This window comes from Halichoerus grypus, chromosome 11 (genome assembly GCF_964656455.1).
Source record: "Halichoerus grypus chromosome 11, mHalGry1.hap1.1, whole genome shotgun sequence".
Lineage (NCBI taxonomy): Eukaryota > Metazoa > Chordata > Mammalia > Carnivora > Phocidae > Halichoerus > Halichoerus grypus.
Window position 1 is genome coordinate 4403346 of NC_135722.1, and position 18899 is coordinate 4422244.

Consider the following 18899-nt stretch of genomic DNA (forward strand, 5'->3'; position numbering starts at 1 on the left):
GCCTGCCTCCAGCCCGACGGCGAGTTCACAGAGGCCGCACTCGCACCGCCCGGCACAGCCCCTAGCAGAACCGCAGTCTGCCCTCTGTGCCGCCCCAGAGGACTCTGCTGAGCCCCACGTACCTTTCCTATTGGATCTGACAAAGGACAGGACCACAGCCTCCTTCTCTCGGCCTTGGAAGCCATCGACGGACTTAATTTCAAGCTCGGGGTGCCTGTGGGCAAGGCTCTGCCTGAGCAGGTCCACCTGGAACACCAAGTAAGGCCGGTCCTCAGCTCAGCTCAGGCCAGGGCAGCCTTGACACTCTGCCCTTGGACTCAGCAGAGGGCGTCACACCGCAGAACAGCCACGACCACCGCCTGACAGCTCAGTGAACACACAAAGCAGCACCTCAACAGGTCAGACGTGGCCCCACAGCCCAGCACTGACATCATGTCGTTTCTTCTGGCTCGTGACAAGCCACCTGCCTCGGACGCCCCTTTGGGTGATGGCTGTGAACCAGGAAGGGGTGGCAGCCGATCCACAGACCTCATGATACTTTGCTGCAGCTGCATTTTCCCACCAAGAAAGACAGGCTTTACCGATAAGCACGTAGGCACCGAGAGAGAAAATGCGAGAAACCCCGAAAAGAAAGGAGCAGGTGATGGTTGCTCCCGCTGGCCCAGCCTCCACCCCTCCTCCAGGTAACAGGTAGCACCCCGATCTTCCTTCAAGAAACTGCCCATCCCACGCTCAGCCCAGGAAGCAGAGCCGGCCCTCCTGCCCAGAGATGGGCAAGGACCCTGCTCTGGCCACAGCAACCAGCTCAGAGATGGGGACTTGAGCCAGACTCGTAAGACCAAAGCTGAGACCCTGTGGGAGATGCCGTGAAGGGACCAGCGGTCCCCAGGGCAGCCCTGTAAGGATGGCGCCAGCCCAAAACAGCCAGGGCCACCCGGCAGCTGTCCAGAAAACGAAGCCAAGCGGGGAAGCTGGCTGACATCAGGATGGGGCAGGGGTGTGGCACAGCAAGTACAAGGGACGGACGGACAGAGACACTTGCTGATGTCATGTGAGCCCCGGATCCAGTCGTGAAGTGGTCGATTCCACCTGGAGTTTACAGTCACAGAGACACTAAGTGGCACTTGTGGGTGACTGCGCCCCGGCACACAAAGTGGCCCCTCGCACCTGGAGGTTGTATGGCGTAATGATGGCGATGTCACTCGCTTGGACACCAGCGTCCACCAGAGCCTGGATGTGCAGACTGACGAGGCGCACCTCACCTGGAGGGCAGCAAGCAGGCTGTGAGTCCAGGTCACCCCGCGCTGACCCCCGTCATTCATGCTAGCTCCTCAGCCCTCCGCCCGATTCCACAAGCACCTCTTACACCGTGCCTGGGGTAATGCCCTGAGCCGCAGGGTTGCAGATCTAGACAACGAAGACACAGGCCACGCAGCTGAGCCTCAGTTTACCTCCACAGTGCTGAGTGTGCGGCCCAGCAGGCTGGTACCGTGGGTGAGCAAGGATCTCACCGAAGGCTGAGCAGGCAGAGCTGGGCCACCTCACGCTCCCAGGCCTACTCCTCCCCCCGAACCAGTGCTGCCCGCTGAGAAGGGCGCTGCAAGTGCTCCCGTCTGGCTCGAACCCCCCAGCTCATCGGGGACGGGCTCCCACCTCCCCTCTTCTCCCCCCTCGCTCAGCTCCTCCAAGGTGGGCAACTGCAGACACTCTGGTTTCTACGAAGAGGAGCTCAGGGTCTGTGTAAGCAAGGAAGCTGGCCCCGTCCAAGCAAGCTCACCAGGGTTCCCCTTAGACTGGTCGTCCTCCTCTTCCAGTTCAAACAGCCCGCAGCCGGCCGTGTCCACAAGCAGCAGGGGGATGCCGGTCTCCTCCGTGGCAGCCACTCCTGGGAGGTCCCTGCACACAGAGGAAGACTGAACTCGTGAGGCCAGGGCAATAAAGCGGAGCTAAGGTCCTAACCACAGAACTCACGTCTCCTGTCACCCCCTTGGGCATGGGCTCTTCCCACGGGAGAACGGGCTGCTCCACTGGGAATACGAGGGGCGTGAAGAACATCAGACACTGGGCACCCCAAGTGCAAGAGCAAGGCCCCTCTCCCCCCCTGAAAACCAGCCTCAGAGGTGACTTGGACTCTACATCTCTCCTGAACACGGTTCGGGTGACCCGAGGGACTCAGGGCAGGCCAGGCAGGGCAGAACCGAGTCACTCACCGCAGCAGGTGCCCGGCCACGGAAGGGTGGGCCGTGAGCTGCCCGTGGTACAGGGCGTCCGAGGCCCAGCGCATGATGGCCTCGTGCATGCGGTACTGCACCGTCAGTGTCCGCACCGCGCACGCGCCACGCTCCCGCACCAGCCGCTCCATCAGGCTCAGCGACAGCCCCGCCAGGGCAGCCCTATGCCAGGACAGCAACCAGAAAGTGGAGCCTGAGTCCCCGCGGCAGGCCTGAGACCAGGGCCCAGGAAAGCAGCGCTCAAGCCTCAGAACCCCACCCCCCACCAAGTTCTGACCTAAAATTAAGGGTGTGGTCACCCCAGAGAAGCCCGTGTCCTCATCCTGGAACCTGCGAACATGCGACCTGACCTGTGTGTGTGAAGTTAAGCCGGGCCGATGCGATCACAGGGGTCCTTCTAAGAGGGAGGCAGGAGGGTCAGGGTCGGGGGAGAAGACATGACCAGACGGAGGGTCGAAGACGCCGCCTGCTGGCTCACAGAGGGAGGTGGGGCCCAGGGGAAGGAGTGAGGCGCCTCCAGAAGCTGGAAAGGGCTAAGAAATGAACCCTCCCCTGGAGCTTCCCTGCCAACACCCTGACTTTAACCCACGGAGACAGAGTTTGGACTTCCGACTTCCAAAACCGCAGACAATTAATCTATGCCGTTTAAGTTTGTTCCAGTAGCAACAGCAAACCATCACAGATCAATTCCTTAAACTCCAACATACTTCAGCCGCAAGTAACCCGCTGCTAATCGTAACTGCAGCTAACGTTCGCTCAGTCTTCACACCTTACGCCTACTGACTCGCTGGATCCTCACAAAGCCTTAGGAGGTCGTGTTGTGCTTCCCACTTCCCCAGGGGGAGAGAGAGACACGGGGGGGGGGGGCGTGACCAGCCCCAGGCCACCCAGCCAGTGAGCTGCGGAGCCTGGCACTCCTCTTCCCCAGGAAGGCACACCACCTCCCGCCGAGTCGGTGACACTAAAACCGAGGGAAAGTTCCTAATCGTACTTCAGGGGCCCTCGCTCTGTAAGCTCCTAAGACCTCGTGGTCAACCTCTTCCGATACGGACACCTACCGAAAACAACTCACACCAAAGACACGAGCGAAGCAGCTGCCGGCCCCAGTCCCTACTGTGCGCAGAGAGCTAGCCCTCCTAGCCGGCACATGTCCCCCAGCAGGGGAGGGGGCGTCCCTGCCCCGAGGGTACAGATCCAAACGCTCTCCACACGAAGGTCTGTGGAGGACAAAGCTCTCTTTCAAGTGCCCCTGGCACCCCGGAACAAGTCGCTGAATAGCACCCACGGAGCTCCTGTCCGGAGGCGTGGATCCACGCCGACTCCCACCCTGGGGGGCAGTTCTCCCACCAGGACAAACTTCCCAAACGTAGCCCCCCATTTCCACCTGGACTGCACCCGCTCTGAGGAACCGGATTCTCTGAGGGATCCTGACCTAATGCCCCTCCGCCTGGGGGCCCCACTCCCCTCTGGCGGGGTTCCACCCGACAAGCGCTGGCGTGTCTCCACTTCCGGCCGTCAGAGAACACCAAGGGAGCGTTCCGAGGTCCACTGGGACCTGTCCACACTCACAGCCAAGGAGAGGACCGTCTCAGGCGGCAGCGGAACGAGAAGACAGCCACCTGCGCGGGAAGGCCTGCCCTGCCTCAGGGATGGTGGGCGGCCCCAGGCGAACGGACACAAGACCAGCCCTGGCCCCAGCTGCATGTGACTCACATCCTAGTTGAGACGGCCAGGGAACAGACAGACACCTGACACGCACCACTGCGAGGGAGGGGGAGGGATGCGTGCTCAGAAATACTGAGAAGCGCTGAGACAGGGCGGTCACGGGGGGCCACGAAGGGGGCTCACCTGAGAGAGTACTGAATGGAGGACGGCAAGGCCACCCTGTGTCCGGGAAGGAGCTGTCCGGACGGGGACAGCAAGGGCAGAGGAGGCCAGTGTGGCCGGAGCAGTGGATGAGGGGAGCAGCAGGAACGAGGTGAGGAGGAGGCTGGGGGCGGCCGCGCTCGCTCACAACACTAGGGACCGCCGCTGCATCTACAGCATGTAGGATCGGAGCCTACAGGGTCGCTCCTTGTGGCCTAGGTGGCAGGATGTGCCTAGAGGTCAGGACTCTAAAGACTCCACACCAGGCCGGAAGCTGATCGACCCAGAGGCCAGTCGGCCCACCCGCAGAAGCAACTGTCTCTCGGACCCCACCCGGCGGGAATGGGCACATCGACCTGCTGGCCTCGCCAGGGAAACTCCATTCAACTGGCCCAGACTGGGCACGGTGCCAGGTGCTGAGACTACAGAGATGTGCATGGCGGCTACAACCCCCGAGCTCGGGCACACGCGGCCTGACCCACCTGACACCTAAACCAGCGCATGCAATAAAACAGGCAGGAAACGCGCAGAAGAGGGCACGTCAGGGCTTCTTGGCTGCCACGCCCCAGGTCGGACTGAAGGGGTGGCGGGAGAGGGCGGAGAAGGGCACCGCGGGCAGGGCTCTTACTTGTGGGAGACCGTGGTGGGGGGCAGCTGCTTGTGATCTCCAGCCAGGATGCACTTCCTGGCCTTCAGCAGGGGGATCCAGCAGCTGGCTTCCAGGGCCTGGGCGCACTCGTCGATGACCACCACGTCGAAGTGGCCGTCGGGCAGCAGCTTCAGAGGGCCGTCGGAAGAAGCACCTGGTGAAATCGGAACCGTAAGCCTTCACGGAAGGTGCTAGCCGCGTCCTAGAGGCTGCGACCACACCGAAAGAGACACCAACAGGCCAGTCAGTTCAGAATCCAGTCTGGCATTAAGACTGTGTAAGAACTATGCATCTTGGAATAAACACTCAGGAAGAACATTAAAAACCTCTTGTTCCAGCCCACCTGTGTTTCAGGGTAGGGCAGTGTGCTCCTAGGCAAGGACCACCCCAACATCCCGATCACCAGAATCAATCACCCTTTGGGGCTGGGACCAAGGCCTTGGAAGGGTATCTGATTTCTAAGTATTATTTCCGTACCACTTTCTGAATCTAGAGCTTAATTAATTCCCCCGTAAGATGTTCTCTTGGACACACACAACAATTAACCAAGCACCAATCTGGGGAGGAGGGGAAGAGCCCCCGTGTACTTGACAACACAAAACCACGGCCCCAGCTCCTTCTTGGGACAGCCGTGCCATGGCAAAAGCTCACGTGTGAGCAAGACCCGGGCCCCACGCCAACCCTCATAACCAGCAGTGGGCCGGGGCAGGCCACCCACCCCGAGCCTGTTCCTCATCTACAAACGTGGGCACCACCTGAACCTCACAGGGCCGTTACGATGACCAAATCCTAATACGGTACATATGTACTAACACAGACAAAGTACGAAGGTGCCTGCCACAGGAAGGGAGGTTTTAACAAATGACTTTGAGACTCAGACCTGTGTCTTGATGAACCCCCTGAGGGATGGGGTTTGCAAGGATGGCTGGAGAAGCTGCTGGAGGAGGCAGAACTTGGCGGGTTCAGAGTATGGATGCAACCTCAAGGTATAAAGAGAACCACGTCCAGGAGACCCATCCTAGCTCCCCATCCAACAGGACAGGAGGACTTAAGAGGCCACAAGCTGACCTTGCTGAGTTGGGGGGGAGGCTGCATTGTGATTTCCAGCAAGCACCACATTTAAAGATTTGATCAGGTGGAGAAGGACCTCTGGAAACCCTCTTCCTCCACGAGAGCAACAAGAACACCGGCAGCATTGTCGGAATCAACTTTCTCAGAACTCTAGTAATTAGCTAAAGGCTTGTAGCAACCCAGGGAGTGTTTGTTTTAAAACACGTGGCTCTCGGGGCTCCTGGGTGGCTGAGTCGGTTAAGCGTCTGCCTTCAGCTCCGGTCATGATCTCAGAGTCCTGGGATCGAGTCCCACATCAGGCTCTCCACTCAGCAAGGGAGTCTGCTTCTCCCTCTCCTTCTGTGCTCTCTCGCTCTCAAATAAATAAAATCTTACAATAATTTCAAAAAACCAACAACAAAAAAAAAGGGGCTCAATCTGGGCCAGAACACAGAGCTCTGCAGTGTTCCTACAGGAAAGGCCCCGCCTGCAGCCCCGGTTCTGTGGGAGCCTTGAAACCAACGGCCGGCAATCATGGGAAAAACCCGCAGCGAGGAGGCAGAACTCCCTTGAAGCCCCATTCCCAGAGAAATGCCATGACTGGGGCTGTCTGCCAGCTCCCCGGAAGATCCCACTCTCAGGACTGTATTTCTCCTGACGTGGAGCTCACCCGATGCAGACAGCCCTTCCCCCAGGCATTTGCCCAAAACCATCAGAGTCTCTGAAGCAACTCGTAACAGCTGGAGCAAGAGGTAACCTGCAAACTTCCAAGGAAGAGTCGGGGAGCGAGATGTCCATGGGGGCTTGGGAAAGCTCCAGCTTGTCCCCGGGGACCCGGTGGGCCACACACACTTGTCAGGCTGTGTGCATGCACGTGCAAGACTCGAGGAGGCCGCAAGCCTCGCAGACGGCTCACCCCGGGCTCCGCAACAACAGGAAGTGAGACCTGAGAGCTGTACAAAGTGCGCCCCAACACACACACAGAGCCCCCTCGGCCAAGCCCGGCAGATGTGCGGCTTCCGGAGCAGGAGGCACTCTGTGGGCTCCTTCCTGCCCCCTAAGCTGGCAGGCTTCAGAGGCCGCCCGGGGCGACAATACAGGCCTTTCGGAATCAGCTCAGCAAAGTCACTGAACAACAGAACAGAACAGCAAGCTCCGGGGAGGGAGGAGAACCCGATTTCCAAATCCCTGATCCAGGAATGAAACCAGTGATGTTGTTACGGATGCCACAGATAGTTTTTACAGTCAGGGGAGGATATGAACAACTTTAGACCTGTGCGTGCAATGAGTTAGATTAAATGAACAAATTCCTTGAAGACAGCAGCTCGCTCAAGAAGAGGAAACCTGAATATCCCTGTATTAGGTATCAGTGAAACAAACAGAGTTTGTTGTTGAAAACCTCCTCACAAGGAAAAGTCCCTGGTGGATCCTACCCACTATTGCCGGACAACTCTACACAAGCCCCCCGCCCCCCCCACCCCCCCCAGCAAACTGCGGAAGGGAGAGCACCTCCCGGCCCCTCCAGGGGACCACAGCGGGCACGGACCCGCTCCCCTCACCTGTGTTTGTCGCCAGCACCACGGCTGCTGACAGGAGGCTCTCCAGCATCGCAGCCTCTTCCCTCTCCTTCAGCTCCTTCCTCAACAGCTTGATTTCACTCCAAACACTACTCTTCTCTCTCTTATCCTGGGTCTGCCTGTTCTTCGCCTGTGAAGAAAAGCCAAGAACACATAAATACGTGCACACAGCTCTGCACCAACTTAGCTCTTTCGTGCTCTTGCAGTGCTTCTGCTTATAACCAGCTGGTCCACTTCACGAAGTCTCTCGAGAGCCACTAACGTGTCCAAAACCTGTCTCGAGGGAGCAACAGATCCACACAGGTAAGCAAGCTCCTGGCACCCCTGCGGCCTTCCAGCGAGCATCACCCGCGCAGGGAGAGGCAGGGGGGCAGAGTCAGGCCCTCGACGCGAGCGGCGGATTGAACTGTAACTCAGACGAAACCAGAAATTGGACCCCACCCTACCCTGCAGTCACCGCACGTGCTCTGGACAAGAAGGAGCACCTGCCATCCCAGGATTTGGGTTCTAGCTGCTTCCAGGTGAGAGGCTACACTTCAGCTGTTAGTCCACACTTGACAAGAGAGTAACAAATTTTCTTCAACCTATAAAATGCTTACCTAAGGCCTTTCTGTAATACTAAAAAAGACACCCTTCCTGGGGCGCCTGGGTGGCTCAGTCGTTAAGCACCTGCCTTCAGCTCAGGTCATGATCCCAGGGTCCTGGGATTGAGCCCCGCATCGGGCTCCCTGCTCCACGGGAAGCCTGCTTCTCCCTCTCCCACTCCCCCTGCTTGTGTTCCCTCTCTCGCTGTGTCTGTAAAATAAATAAATAAAATTAAAAAAAAAAAAAAAAAAAAAGACACCCTTCCTAACTGTGATTTCTCCTTTGGAGGATGGAGTGTGGCAGGGTTGACCGGAAGGGTCTTCCTGCGCCTCCCTTATGGAGAAGAAGACCCTGAAAAGCACTGAGTCAACGGGAACAAGAAGTGGAGTCATCCACACTTGCCGTGGAGGGAACACCACCCGTGCGCACTCCTACACCCCCTCTACCCTCGAATGACATGCCTCATCCTGTCCCCACCTCTGCTGGGCCCACACTGGCATCTGGAGTGCCACCCCGCTACTCCACGCCCACAGGAAGGCTGACTCGCGGCCCCCGCCCTGTGGGGCCAGGACACGGAGGGGCACCACTGTGAGGCCGTGAGGCCAACTGACAGCGAGCAAATGGGGAGTGTCAATCAGAGAACCACCAAGCTCCAAAGTACCAAACTGCAAGATAAAACACCTCTCCAATCTCCAAGTAACCCGTCACCGCTGCCTCTCCCCCACAGGGGAGTGTAAAATGGACCAAAAATTGGGACGAGTTTTTGAATTTTTATTTTCTTGCCAACATTACCTAGCCAACGTGACCAGATCTAGGGGACGCTTAGAGAGATGTCTTCTTTAAGATGATCCCTCACCTACTCACGAAACTACTTTGAAAGCAGTCGAGTCCCTATTACATGCTGAGTACAAGTTTCTATCAAAAGTAGTCCTTTTTTTCTTAATAAAACTGGGAGAGACCTTTTTTTTAATGGGCAGTCCTGATATCTGAAATTCTTTATTTTTTGTAAGTAGGCTCCGTGCCCAGTGTGGAGCCCAACGTGGGGCTTAAACCCACAACCCTGAGATCAAAACCTGAGCTGATCAAGAGTCAGATGCTTAACAGACTGAGCCTCCCCGATGCTTGAAATTCTTAAAAGAACTGACAGAGATCAAAGAAAAGCGAGAGGAACACAGACAGAAGTGACTCCAAGGAAAGACTGCGGATCAGAAACCACGCAGAGCAGTCGCTGGTAGGAGCTACGTACAAAGGCCTGATCGATGTCCTTCCTGATGTCCGCAACAATCTGGGCGCTGTCACTCCGCGCTAACACTGCGTCGAGGGAATGCTGCTGAATGGACTCCAGCAGGCGGGCAGGGTGCCCGAGGCGCAGGACTCTCCGCTTACACCGAGCCAGACGCTCTACCAGATTGTCCACGGCCACGTTAGAGGGAGCACAGCACAGAACCTGCGGAAGCAAAGCTCACATTCGGTGACTTCTTTAGTTAACCACTGCAGTTCACACTAAAACAAAGGGAAAACCTTGAGGATAAAGAAAAGAGGATGGAGTGTGCACAAGTGGTCATGTCCGAGCGCAAACCTACAGCTGGAGGAAGGCTGGGCGCAGCCTAGAGGACGCGCATTACCGCAGACTCTACGGGAGCTTGGGTCTTAAGAACTCCTAGTCACCAAAGCACCAAAAATGTTAAATAACTTGCAACTGGGGAAAAAAAGGACCCGAAGATTAAAGCGTGCCCTGAAATTATCAGGACTGGAGCATCCAGCTCATCACCAGTGAAATCACTTTATCACCTGACAAAGTGGAACAAGGGAAAATCTTTCTGATGGGCTCAATCTTGCTCCTAAAACTATTTTCTGTAGTGATTTCAATCAGGAGAGAAAAACCCGAAGCCCTACCACCAGAAGCAGGTGACAGCTGCAGGGGCAGCGGGGCGGACAGCCCCCCCACATGAGCCTCAGAAGCAGGCGCCATGGCCGTCCCTCCCCACATCCTGAGGGCCTGAGCGGGAACAGGGCTGTGTTCTTTCTCGCCGTTTATGCAAAGAGAAGGCATCCAATCAAACCCCCAGACCTGCTTCCCGCCAGTGAGTCATCACTTAATCAAGTTTTCAAATGCCTACACCAAGTCACTCGTTTGTAGGAAACTACTGGACAGTTTCGTGACCAAGCGACAGATCTCCCTTCAGCAGGGAGCAGCGGTTCTGCCTGCAGAGGAGTGGGAGGCTCGGAGCAAGAGCCCTGGAGAGCGAGTCTGCCTGAGTTCAAACCCTGGCCCTGCCACCCACTGCTCCTGACTGGGGCTGTGCCCTTAGCTCCGGGTCCTCTGGAAACGGGGGGCACCGGCAGCCCCCAGCAGCCAGGGTTTCTGTGAGGATTACCTGAGTGATGCATGGAGAGCACTCAGAAGGATAACTGTTTCGTAAAAAGCACCCGGTAAAATGCTGACCATTATTATTCTAATTCTTACTGTGATCTGACATTCAGAAACAAAGATTTTCTGAAATTTTTCCACATGCTCAGAATCCATGGTGACTCATGTTGACACAGATGGGAATAAAAGACCCTTTCTCAGCCATTAAAAATGTAAGCGAACAGTAACATACAACACTCCGCGTCTCAGAAGATCGGTCACCTGTGCACAGCACACGGGCAGGAGTGTTCCTGACCAGGCTGAGACCCAGCCGAACGCCTGCGAGCCCGGCACAGGGAGCTCATGCGTGTTGACGGGGCCCACCTTTAAGCCCTGCCTCACAGCCTGCAGAATGATCTCGACCACGGTGGTGGTCTTCCCAGTGCCAGGAGGCCCATGGATGATGGCAAGCTCTTTCTGCGACAGCGCGAAGGAGACCGCTTCCTTCTGGGAGGCATCCAGGGAAGTGTTACAGAACGGCGGTGGCTCTGCGGGAGAGGCGACAGGGTTAGGTTCCCGCTCGGTGCCCCCAGTGCTTCCTCCCAGCAGGGGGCACTGACCGAGGGAAGTGCCGCCCACGGGGCTCCGGGACCTCCCTGGGAGCCAGCCAGCCGACACAGAATCAACCTGCCTGGGCTTCCAGCGGTTCCTCCCGGGACAGGAAGTGGCAGAGTACGGGCCACAGGCCCAGTGCAGCCGGCTGCCTGTTCCGTGAGCCCGGTCTCCCCGGGACCCAGCCACGCCCGCTCACGGACGCGCTCTGGCTGCTACAGCAGCCCATGAAGCCCAAAATATTTCCGATCCATCTCCTTCTTTAAAGAGTTTGCCAACTCATGCTCCACGATAACAGACCTTTCTCAAGTAAATGTTTCTCGGAATCTATTTATTTCTACTAGGGGCGCCTGGGTGGCTCAGCCGGTTAGGCGTCCGACTCTTGATTTCGGCTCAGGTCATGATCTCAGGGTCGTGAGATCGACGAGCCCGCTGTCGGGCTCCACACTCGGCGGGGAGTCTGCTTAGGGTTCTCTCTCCCCCGCCGCCCCTCCCCTCCACGTGCACTCATTCTCTCACTCTCTCAAAAAATAAAAAATAAAAATTAAGTTACTTATTTCTACCATGTTGCCCCTTTATAAGTGCCCATAAAATGACAAAAACAAACGACAAAAAGGAATTAGGAGCAAATTTGGGAATCCTGTTTGTGAACACGGAATCTTCCATGATGAAGACCAGTTATCTGCCTCCTGTGCTCTGTGCTCCGTGTCCAGCTCTGCAGGGCGCCTGTGCGAGGAGACGCCCGACCCGTGAGTGAGCAGAACGCCCGGGCACAGCGCCCTGAGCTGGCCTGGCCAGACTGACACAAAGCTGAAAAGCAGCAGCAGACCACCTGACCCAAAGCCCCAGCGCACCCCGCTCTCCGCACCGCATCCCTTTTCCTTAGCTACCCACCTAACCACAATTTACCGAGCTCCCTAAAAACACAGTAAATAAATTTCTAATTCAGTGTCCGCATAGTAGCCTCTCGATAAATATTTGGCAGAATAAAACACTGAAATGTGAGTGCGTGCAGAACCTGGAGGTACCACCCAGCAGGCCTGTGTTTAAAGCCAACACAACTTTGGGTGGTTGGCACAGGCCCGACATCACGTAGGCACAGGTAGCAGGAGAGACTGAAGGTTCACTGAGGCCGTGCTGGGAAAGTGGCAAAGTCAGATTGTGGAGGATTGGCAAATCACGGCAGCTGCTTGCGGAGACAACATGCTCCCCTCAAAACGGGTTCTTCAAGACCATAGAGGGATAGGAGAAAGCGCAAAGACAAGGAAGGGGTGCGTGTGTGCACACGTAATGTCTGTATGTGAAAGACACGGTGTTCTACGTGGAAAAGACTAGAACACACACAAATACTAGGGAGGCTAACTCCAGATGGCAGGTTCCCAAGTGCTCTGTTTCCCTTGCTAACGCTCTTCTTTATTTCCAAATATTCTACAATTAACACACATTATATTACTCTTCTCATCAGAAATAAGCGATCTTCAATTTGAAGGATGCCAAGAAACAATCAAATGTGTTTAGAATTAGGACTTGAAAGTTTTTTTTTGTTTTGGGGTTTTTTTTTTTAGATTTTACTTATTTATTTGACAGAGAGAGAGAGAGAGAGAGACAGCGAGACAGGGAACAGAAGCAGGGGGAGTGGGAGAGGGAGAAGCAGGTTCCCCGGTGAGCAAGGACCCCCCATGTGGGACTCGATCCCAGGACCCTGGGATCATGACCTGAGCTGAAGACAGCCACTTAACAGAATGAGCCACTCAGGCGTCCCAAATTAGGACTTTTCAAACAAACACAAAAACACTATTAAGCAGATTGTGCTCAGCCATCCTATTTCCACACATCACTGAGCTAGAACATCCTTACATCTTAAAAGAACATAGATACATTTGAGAGATGTAAAGTTGTAAAGTCAACAGAACGAGCTGCTTCCTTGCACTGAGTACGCGAGAGTCCAGTCCACGTGAGTCACTCAAAGAAATATATAAAATATATAAAAGACACGAAAAGAGATGCCTTCTAACTGCACGTCCTCGAACTCTCGCTCAAACACCCTAGGCCCTGCTGTTCTCAGTGTTTCCACAGTGACTTCAATCAGAAAAGAAAACACAAAGGTTCTTACGTATCTCACTTGCAGGACTGGGGGCTGATCCACCAAAGAGGACCTCTATGAGTGAGAACGCGGGGCCAGAATGGTACTTCTTTAGGGTGATCAGAGCCCTGCCAAGGGAAAAAACGAGAATTAGGAGTTTGGTGAAAACCAGACATTGATTCCCTGCCCAAACCCCTGCCCAGTGTGGCCACCTGCAGCCGCCGTCTCCCATGAGCGGCCCCCAGTGACTCCACACTCATTGCAACTGCTCTCTTCTGCCCAGCAGGACAAGCGATCAGGGTGAGTGAGTGGTGCTTGAGGAAGAAGAGCAAGTGATTCCCAGTCACACCCTTACTTTTTCAGTCGCTTGTAAGTGACATCATTGGCAAGTTTTAACAGTCTGTAGGCCTGCTCCCGGTCCAAGCTCAGCTGGAAGTCATGGGACTCGTCAAAGGCCACCGTGACCGATCTCTGCGTGATCCGGGTCAGGATCCCCGTGGCCAGCTGACTCCCTTCGTCATACAGACCCACTATATCGCCTGGAGAAACAAAGATTCAAGCTACACAAACACTGTGCAGAGTTAAGCTGTGAATTATTTTATATAATAAATTCCAACATATTTCAAATATCCTATCTCTATTGCTCTCTTTAGGAATGAAACCAGTAGCGGTAAAAGTTTTTTAACCAACACCTGAATTAATATGAAAATTGACTTGAGATCAACGAACCATTTAAGCCAAACATGCCAGTCGATAAAACATTTAAAGTGCCTACTCACTCTGTGCCAGGCACTGCTCTAAGCAATGGGCTGACTAAAAACAAGACACAGACGTCCGCACCAAAGGTTTTCAGGAAAGACGAAGCCCAGGAGGAGATGGAGAGGGACAAGGGCATCATTTTAGAAACAGTGTATGGCAAAGGCTCCTCTGAGTGGTGACAGGTAAGCAAGACGGGCCCTGAACGAAGTGGGGGCCACAAGCACATCTAGGAGAGAACATTCCAGGCAGAACGGGAACATGAGTGAAAGAGGGAGAGAGGTCATTTGCTGCCCACTCAGCACAGATCTCCCCACTTTCCATGGCAATTGTTGGGTGATTCACTCATCCACTAGGTGACCCTGACACCAGGGAAGGAGCACGCAACCTACGCCTGAACCAGTCACTGCGTCCCACGTCCCCGGCCACAGTGACTGTTCAGGGATGAACACAGGACCAAATCTGCCCCTGAGATGCAGTGAGACTTTTGCTTGGCACCTGGGAAAAGGCCCTCCGTCTGTCCAGCTGGACCAGAAACCTGAGGGCATGTCGGGGCCAGAACTGCTATCAGGTGTTGCCTGAGGAGGAAGCCAACCCAGAAGACGGCAAAGCCAGGAAATGGAGAGAAGTTAACTCCAAGCGACCTCCCATGAGCCCTGAAGCCAATCTTCTAGTATCACAATCAATGTAGTCCTTCTTGCCCAAGCTCCTTCCCTAACTTTATAGAGACAAGCAGCAGACGGCAACAACGCTCCTGGGGCAGGGTCTGGTTCTGTGTGCAGGGCCTGCTGTGGGGCTGAGCACAGAGGACCCCATGCCTACTGGGACCTCCCCACCAGCGCCCTGCATAGAACTGACGTTTCTAAGCTGAGCCTTAAAACTGCTCTGCAGAAGAAAAAGTAACAAGCTCACCTCAATCTGATCAACAGTTGCAGCGACACATCAGATTTTCCACAGAAATGCCGCTTCCTGACTTCCTGTTTATGAACCCTCATCAATCTCTGGGGTCACACCCCACGATGCTGGCTAACTGAATATACTACTGAATAGATTTTTACTTTTGGTTTTCAGGGTTTACGACCCCCCCCCCCCACGGACATTCGACCCCAATGGCAAAGCAGAAAGATGCCACTCTAACGCCCCCAGCCCCCATCTACAGAGGGCAGGCGGCGATGAGCTCTAGCTCACTCCACAAGAACATGTGAGACCTGACTCCAACCAGCGGCCCTTCATCCCCTCTGTCTCCAAATCCAGCCCAACAACTGTGGGAAGAGTTTGGGAAATCAGAATAGGAAACCAAAACCAGTCACCACCAAAACAAGGCAGAGACTCTCTAGAGCAAGTACAGCACAGCCATGCTGCTGTCTCCAGGTCTGAGGGCTACACCAGACACCCCGGTGGGTGGCTCGGCGGCCTCTTCTCTCCAGCAGGGCTGGCACGAGTGTACCCCGAGCGTGCTGGGCACGAGAAGCTGGGGGAAGACAGAACCATGCACACCGCACCACGGCGGTCCAAGGTGAATACGAGGACAGTCACATGTAGTTTTACCCTTTCTAGGAGCCGTGATAAAAAAAATTTAATGGGCTCCTGGGTGGCTCAGTCGGTTAAGCATCTGCCTTCGGCTCAGATCATGATCCCAGGGTTCTGGGATCGGGCCGTGTTGGGCTCCCTGCTCAGCGGAGAGCCTGCTTCTCCCTCTACCCTTCCCCCCTGCTCATGGTCCCTCTCTCTCTGTCAAATAAATAAAATCTTAAAAATAAAAAATTTTTTTAAACAAACAAGTAAATTGATCTTAATAACAACATATTTTAACCCAAAACACGACAGATACTATTTCAACATGTATCAGATTTCAAAAAAAAATGACTCTGGAGATAGTTTAAATTTTTTTGTACTGGAGCTTCAGAATCTGGTGCGTCCTGCGCACAGGTCAAGAGCTCCGGGACCACCTGTGGCTGGTGGCTGCCAGGCTGAACACGCACACCTAGGCTACCAAAAGGCCACGTAAGTGGTGAATTTCTAATTAAGGGTTCTTCACTGCCACACTTTATTCTCCAACTAGCCACGTGCAAGCCGGTCTTCACGAGAGTAAAAGTCACAGTTTGGAGACCAGAGGTATGCAACACATGCCGAAGTCACAAACGCACAGACCCGAAGTAAAGCTGTTGCTGGGAAGCACCGCGGCAGACGCACATCTCCTGGGCTCAAAGGTGACCAGCAGCCGCCCATACAGCCCAGTCCGCTGGCTGGACACCTGCAGCTTCAGCAAACACACGCCTCGGCTCTGCAGTTCTTTCGGAGAGATGTTTTCCTGCCAAGACCTGGAAGACACCCAACACTGAGTGTTCAATATTTACGCTTTACCAGCTTTTACTTCCACCCATACAGGACGAATGTAAAAGGGAGAGAAAAGCAGACAAAGATCTGTGCACGGGCACTAAATAAAACCCGAAAGGGCTCCACATCTGCCCTGGCGTCCTGCCGCTCCCCCACCCCTCCTGCAGGTAGAGCTGGTCTCTTTACCAGCTCTGCTCGCACTCTGTGCCCTGGTTCTCCCGGGTCACTAAGTCCATCGGTGCCCCCACCAACCGCTCGCCATCTCTACCCGCATGAATCCACTCTGCCTCTCGTCCTCACCACCATAACCCTAGTTCAAGCCACACCCCTCATCGTCTGGACCAGACAGAGCTTCCTGCCTCCTAACTGCCTGACCTCGGGGGCTTGCCCTGACCAGCTGCAAGCGGGAGCACCCACGAAATCCACCCTATCCACTCCCCTTTGAAACTTAAAGGAAAACCTCACTAAAGTGGAGTGGGGAGGCCAGAAGGGGGAGCTGCACCACCCCCTGTCAGTTACAGACCCTGACAGGACAGAATCCTCAATCAAGCAACAGGGAAAGATGCACATCGCATACCCTACAAGAAATCCACCACCCCTCCAACTCATCCAGTGAGCAACGGTCATCACCCTGAACTCCTGCCTTTCTGTAATGGACTTCCATTCAAAACAATCCCTCCCACGCCCTCCTTCTCCGTAAAATAAAGGTCCTCTCCTTCATTTGTTGCTCTAACCTAGAGTTTGTGCCACAGGTTTCTTGGCCGGAATTTCAATTCTCTGCCATTATGAATAAACCCATCTTGCTAGTAAAATAACTGGCCATTTTATTTTTAAGGTTAACACCCACCCCCCCACACCCCCCTGCATTTAACTGCTCAGAGAACCATCCTCTGCGCACAGAATACAACGCAAGCTCACCCACAAGGCCCTCCTCAATCTGAGAGCTGCCTGCCTCTCCGTGGGTGCTCACTCTGCTCTGGTACTGAGCTGAGCGCCTGGCAGCAGACCATCTCGTGCTCACCCCAAACCTGTGAAGTGGGAAGTGGCGAGGTGGCTAAAGGTCAGAAATGTAACCTGCAAAGTCCCACAGCCATACCTGGAGCTGGGGTTCTACCCAGGTCGATACGACTGCAAAAGCCCTTAATCTTCTAATCAAAAGCCTCTCACACAAACCCATCCACGTTTGCTGTGCAGTGAATCAGACTGCCTAGCCTCCAACCCGACTCCACCTGTGTCACCTTGGGCAAGTTACTGAACTGCTCGGTGTCACGGCCTTCTCACGCACAGAATCAGAAGAACGCTGAGGGTTAAAGAACCGAACGTACAGAGAGAGCATTTACAGAACTCTCTAAGTGTTCGCGGTCACTGTTTCGGCTAAATGAATATTCACGTCCAGGGAGCAAGCAGGGCTCTCTCTAGTGCCCATCTCCCCACACCTCATCCAGGAAGGCTCCTCCACCCACCTCACCCATTTCTGAGCTTGGCACCACCTGTCCCTGAAGCCAGCCTTAGCCTCGCACTCCCCAGGAGGAGCTGGTCTTCCTCCACACTTGCTCGGCCCTTTCTGAGAGCCCGCACTTGCGCGGACACACACAGCGTGAGTGCACCTAGCTGAATGGCACCATTTACAAGGACCCAGGCCCACCCCCTGCCCAGACCCAGACTCTTGCCCAGGCCCACCCCCCTGCCCTGATCCCCTGCCCACCTCTCTGCCCCCGCCCAGGTCCACTGCTGCCCAGGCCCACCTCTGCCCAGGTCCCTTGCCCAGGCCCACCCCTCTGCCCAGGTCCCTTGCCCAGGCCCACCCCCTGCCCAGATCCCCTGCCCACCTCTCTGCCCCCGCCCAGGTCCACTGCTGCCCAGGCCCACCTCTGCCCAGGTCTCTTGCCCAGGCCCACCCACCCTGCCCAGGCCCAGGCCCACCCCCTGCCCAGACCCAGGCGCCTGCCCAGGTCCCCTGCCCAGGCCCTGCCCAGGTCCCTTGCCCAGGCCCACCCACCCTGCCCAAGCCCAGGCCCACCCCCCTGCCCTGATCCCCTGTCCACCTCTCTGCCCCCGCCCAGGTCCACTGCTGCCCAGGTCCCTTGCCCAGGCCCACCCCTCTGCCCAGGTCCCTTGCCCAGGGCCAACCCCCTGCCCAGATCCCCTGCCCACCTCTCTGCCCCCGCCCAGGTCCACTGCTGCCCAGGCCCACCTCTGCCCAGGTCCCTTGCCCAGGCCCACCCGTCTGCCCAGGTCCCCTGCCCAGGCCCAAGCCTTCCCCCACCCCTACCCCCGCCCAGGCCCACACCCCGCCCAGGCCCCCGGCCCAGCCCCCCCCCCCCACGCCCGCCCAAGCCCAGGCGGCCGCATCCTCGAGCCCTCCCACCGGCCCCGCACCGAAGAAGGGAAAGGGCCGAGGACGCGCTGAGGGAAGAGGCAGGACCTAGGACTGAATGTTCGGGAGTGGGGGGCTCCAGGCCGAAAAGAAAAGGCTTCTTAAGGGCCCCACACCGGCACGGGCCGCCAGGGAGGCGACAGAGTCCCATCCCCAGCGGCGGCCGAGCCCCCCAGGGCCGCTGGCGGGACTCGGGGGGCGGGAGGGCAAATCTCTGCCCGAGGCCGGCCGGGCTGGGGAACTGCCGACCGACGCCGTACCTGCGCTCCTCGACCTCCGCGTCTCTCTCGAGCTCCAGCAGGTCCAACTGCTTGGTCACGAAGCTCTCCACGGCCGCCGAGGCCATGGCCGCCGCCGGGCCCGGGCCCAGGGCCGCTGAGGTCCTGCTGCCGCGACAGGCGGAGTTCCCGGGCCGGAGCTGTGCGT

General features: G+C 56.2%; 1 protein-coding gene across 3 annotated transcripts in view; it reads right to left on the reverse strand.

Moving 5' to 3' along the window:
* Window positions 1–18897, reverse strand: part of IGHMBP2 (immunoglobulin mu DNA binding protein 2) — a 34115-nt gene extending 15218 nt beyond the window's left edge. For all 3 annotated transcript variants that reach the window (XR_013442255.1, XM_078057684.1, XM_036073404.2), the window contains exons 1-12: window positions 18734–18897; window positions 15911–16080; window positions 13359–13542; window positions 13034–13131; window positions 10693–10856; window positions 9205–9405; window positions 7356–7503; window positions 4726–4900; window positions 2211–2393; window positions 1778–1896; window positions 1168–1262; window positions 123–246 (exon numbers count right to left, since the gene is read on the reverse strand). Coding sequence is in view for 2 of the 3 variants with exons in the window: in XM_078057684.1 (XP_077913810.1) it covers window positions 123–246; window positions 1168–1262; window positions 1778–1896; window positions 2211–2393; window positions 4726–4900; window positions 7356–7503; window positions 9205–9405; window positions 10693–10856; window positions 13034–13131; window positions 13359–13542; window positions 15911–16080; window positions 18734–18819 (1747 nt within the window). In the remaining variant the exon portion in view is untranslated. The remainder of the gene's footprint in view (window positions 1–122; window positions 247–1167; window positions 1263–1777; window positions 1897–2210; window positions 2394–4725; window positions 4901–7355; window positions 7504–9204; window positions 9406–10692; window positions 10857–13033; window positions 13132–13358; window positions 13543–15910; window positions 16081–18733) is intronic.
* Between the last annotated feature and the right edge of the window lie 2 nt (window positions 18898–18899).